Here is a 3,000-nt window from a genome sequence, read left to right as displayed (position 1 = left end):
TTTTTTTTTTTTGGTGGATGGAACTGAAAATTGAGACAAATTTATAATGAAGAAAATCTTGCCTTCTGATAGATCAATAAAATGTTTCATGATAAGAGTAGAAAATAAATAATTGGAGGAGGTACTCTTACTACATTATGACAATCCCTGGTACTTGTCTTCTTAATATTCATTTTCCCCTTCTTTGTTATTAGCCCAATCCCAATTGTGTTTAGGGGGGGCAATGAGACCATCTAAAAACATCCATTTTCCTAGACTTCCCTACGGCCACACAGCATAGTTGTAGATAATGAGATGTAAGCAAAAATCTACTGAATAGTGCTGCCATGAAAGTCATTATTTTCAAAATCAAAACAAACAGACTCAAGTAGAAAACCCCTTAGCCCTTTGCCCTTCTACCCTTGGTCTTTCTCCCCGCTTGGCCTGCCTGGAATATGTATGATTGCCATACATGATAGTGGATATAACAAGAAGACATATAAAAAAGAGGTTAAGATGATATAAGAAACAACTATAACACACATTCATTCATCAAAACTCACAACTTCAACAGTAGTTAATAAATGAAGTCCTAACGTAAGAGTAAAGGTGATAAATAATGACTATAAACTAAATCAGAATAGGGCTGAGGTGAAAATTATTACATCATTACTCACCAAAGAAACCCAGAACTTCTCTGGCCCAGAGTAAAATCCGCAGAGGATGGGCGAGGGGGTCGGTGGAATAAAGATTCCAGGTAGCGGCTTCTCCTCCTCCACCTCCTCCTCCTCCTGGAATTCTTTTTCTCTGTCTTCTCCCATCTCTTCTGCTAGCTTCCTCCTCCTTTCTTCCCTTTCCTTCTCCTTCAACTTCTTTACTTTCTCTCTCTTTTCAATTTCTATTGATCTCTTTTAAAAGCAATATTAAATAGATATAAAAAATGACTGCAACTTATTCATTCATTTACACTGTTGGGGATGATAAAGAAATCAGAAGGAGGTAGGGTTCTAGAAAATACAGCTCTGATATAACAAATAACATCTAAAAATAACTATCAACGTGAGGATATATATATATATTTATCATTAAGACTTTCAAATCATTGGAATGACTGTCTTTTATGTTTTACCCCCATTGATCCTGATTTTGTAGAAATTATTTGGTCAGTTTTCCCTAACAGAGAAGCTAAATACGGTTTTCTCAGGGCCTAACACTGTCAACCCAGGAATTAGGTAGACCGGAATAGTCCACAAGGAAGGTTGTTTTCGACTTTAGTAATACTGCGATTCACGCCGCCATCATCTATCGACTGTCCATTGCAAAAGTCCTCTAACACTGGCGTTGCTCCCTCCATCTCTTACCTCTTCATTCTGTTTACCACTCAGAATAATCTTCCTAATTTATATGATCTCATCACATCAATCCCCTCCTCAAAGCTCAATGGATCACAGTGGCCTCAACTGAAATGTCTTGGGTGACATTTCAAGAGCTCAATGTGTTGGTCACAGACTCCTACCACATCCCCCCCACAAACTGAATCCCTTCACTTCACCAGTCCATTCTTCATTTCCTGAAAAGACCAAAATCTCTCACAACTCTGCCTTCCCTCACGATGTTCTCTCAGCCTTTACTGCCACCCTCCCCATTTTCATCCTCTCAAAATCCTTCCCATTCTTTAAGTACTAAATGTTCCATCCACCTTTGACCTCCTCACACCCCTCCATCAGGATCCTCCATTCTTTCCTCTGTACATCCCTAAAATTCCTTTCTTTGCACTTTGATTTTAGTTATGTATTAGCAACTGCCTTTTAGTATAGTTAGCTGCTTTCCTACCACATTATAAGCTTCTTAAAGTCCAGGTCTATGTGTTATTATTCTTTGTATTCCCCCGGCACTTAACAAGGGATATTTTATATTCTAAAGAAAAAACATTAGAAGATAATGCTTCAAGAATATCCCATACCAAAATCTTAGATTTGATGCTTGAGAAATGGAAACACTTTATGCACATGTCTTTGATCTCATAGGACACTACATTTTGATCATCCTCTTCCTTTATGGTTGGAAATGGAGCTTCAAGAACATAGCCATTCTCACAGATAATCAGTAAAGTACTTTCAGGCTAAATGAGAAAGATTAAACATATTTGCATTTAGGCAAACATTTAGAGGCTTAGCTCAAAAAGATTATAAACCACAAAAAATATAATTTCTATGTATATTAACCATTTTTAAAAGATACTTAATTCTGCACTGCAATTATTGGTAACAAGTCAAATTTATTATATATATACTAACCAATTATTATCATANCACTGCAATTATTGGTAACAAGTCAAATTTATTATATATATACTAACCAATTATTATCATATAATTATAATTAATAATTTAATTGTTATGATTATATTCAGATTTGGTTGCTTTGTAGATGCCATAAGAAATTTTTTGAGTCAAATACATGGCCATGAAATCTGTTAGCCCAAAGGACAGGATATACTGCCAAGGAAAACCTGCAGTGTGTGGATGACATATTCAGTCTCAGCTTCCTATGATGGATCACTCTCCATCTGCCTGAGTTCATTAAGTGTGGATGTTCCCAAGGTTTTTTTCCTTTTCCCTCTTCTACTCTCTTCATAAGCACTCCTTGGGAATCTTATAGCCTTCATTAACACTCACATGCAATTAGATCCCAAATTAATTGTCCAGCCCAGATCTCTGTCTTGGCTCCAAAACCAGGTATTTAACCATACATGGGAAATCTCCATCTTGATATTTCACAGACACATTATCTGAAATGTTTATTCATTCAGTTATTTTATTCTACAATTATTTGTTATGTACCTCCTATGTACTCAGCCTCTTGTTAAATGCAAGGGCTAAAATCATAATAAGAAAAACAGGTACTGTTTCTGCCATATGGAGCTTACTTCCAACAGGAGAGCCTGTCACTTAACAAATCACATAAATACATGTAAATTATAATTCCAAGCATGCTGCAGAAGTGCACAAGAAAAAGTAG

The 3,000-nt window shown here is 36.1% G+C and overlaps 1 protein-coding gene across 1 annotated transcript in view; it reads right to left on the bottom strand.

The window, feature by feature from the left end:
- CFAP44 (cilia and flagella associated protein 44) overlaps positions 1-3,000 on the bottom strand; it is a 139,754-nt gene that overhangs the window by 93,880 nt on the left and 42,874 nt on the right. Inside the window, exons 15-16 of the mRNA XM_008574819.1 lie at positions 1,943-2,101; positions 657-887 (exon numbers count right to left, since the gene is read on the bottom strand). Of these exons, the coding sequence (XP_008573041.1) occupies positions 657-887; positions 1,943-2,101 (390 nt within the window). The remainder of the gene's footprint in view (positions 1-656; positions 888-1,942; positions 2,102-3,000) is intronic.

The sequence above is a fragment of the Galeopterus variegatus genome, unplaced genomic scaffold, assembly GCF_000696425.1.
Source record: "Galeopterus variegatus unplaced genomic scaffold, G_variegatus-3.0.2 Scaffold1110, whole genome shotgun sequence".
Lineage (NCBI taxonomy): Eukaryota > Metazoa > Chordata > Mammalia > Dermoptera > Cynocephalidae > Galeopterus > Galeopterus variegatus.
The sequence above is the reverse complement of the archived record's forward strand: the minus strand, read 5'-3'. Positions and strand labels throughout refer to the sequence as shown.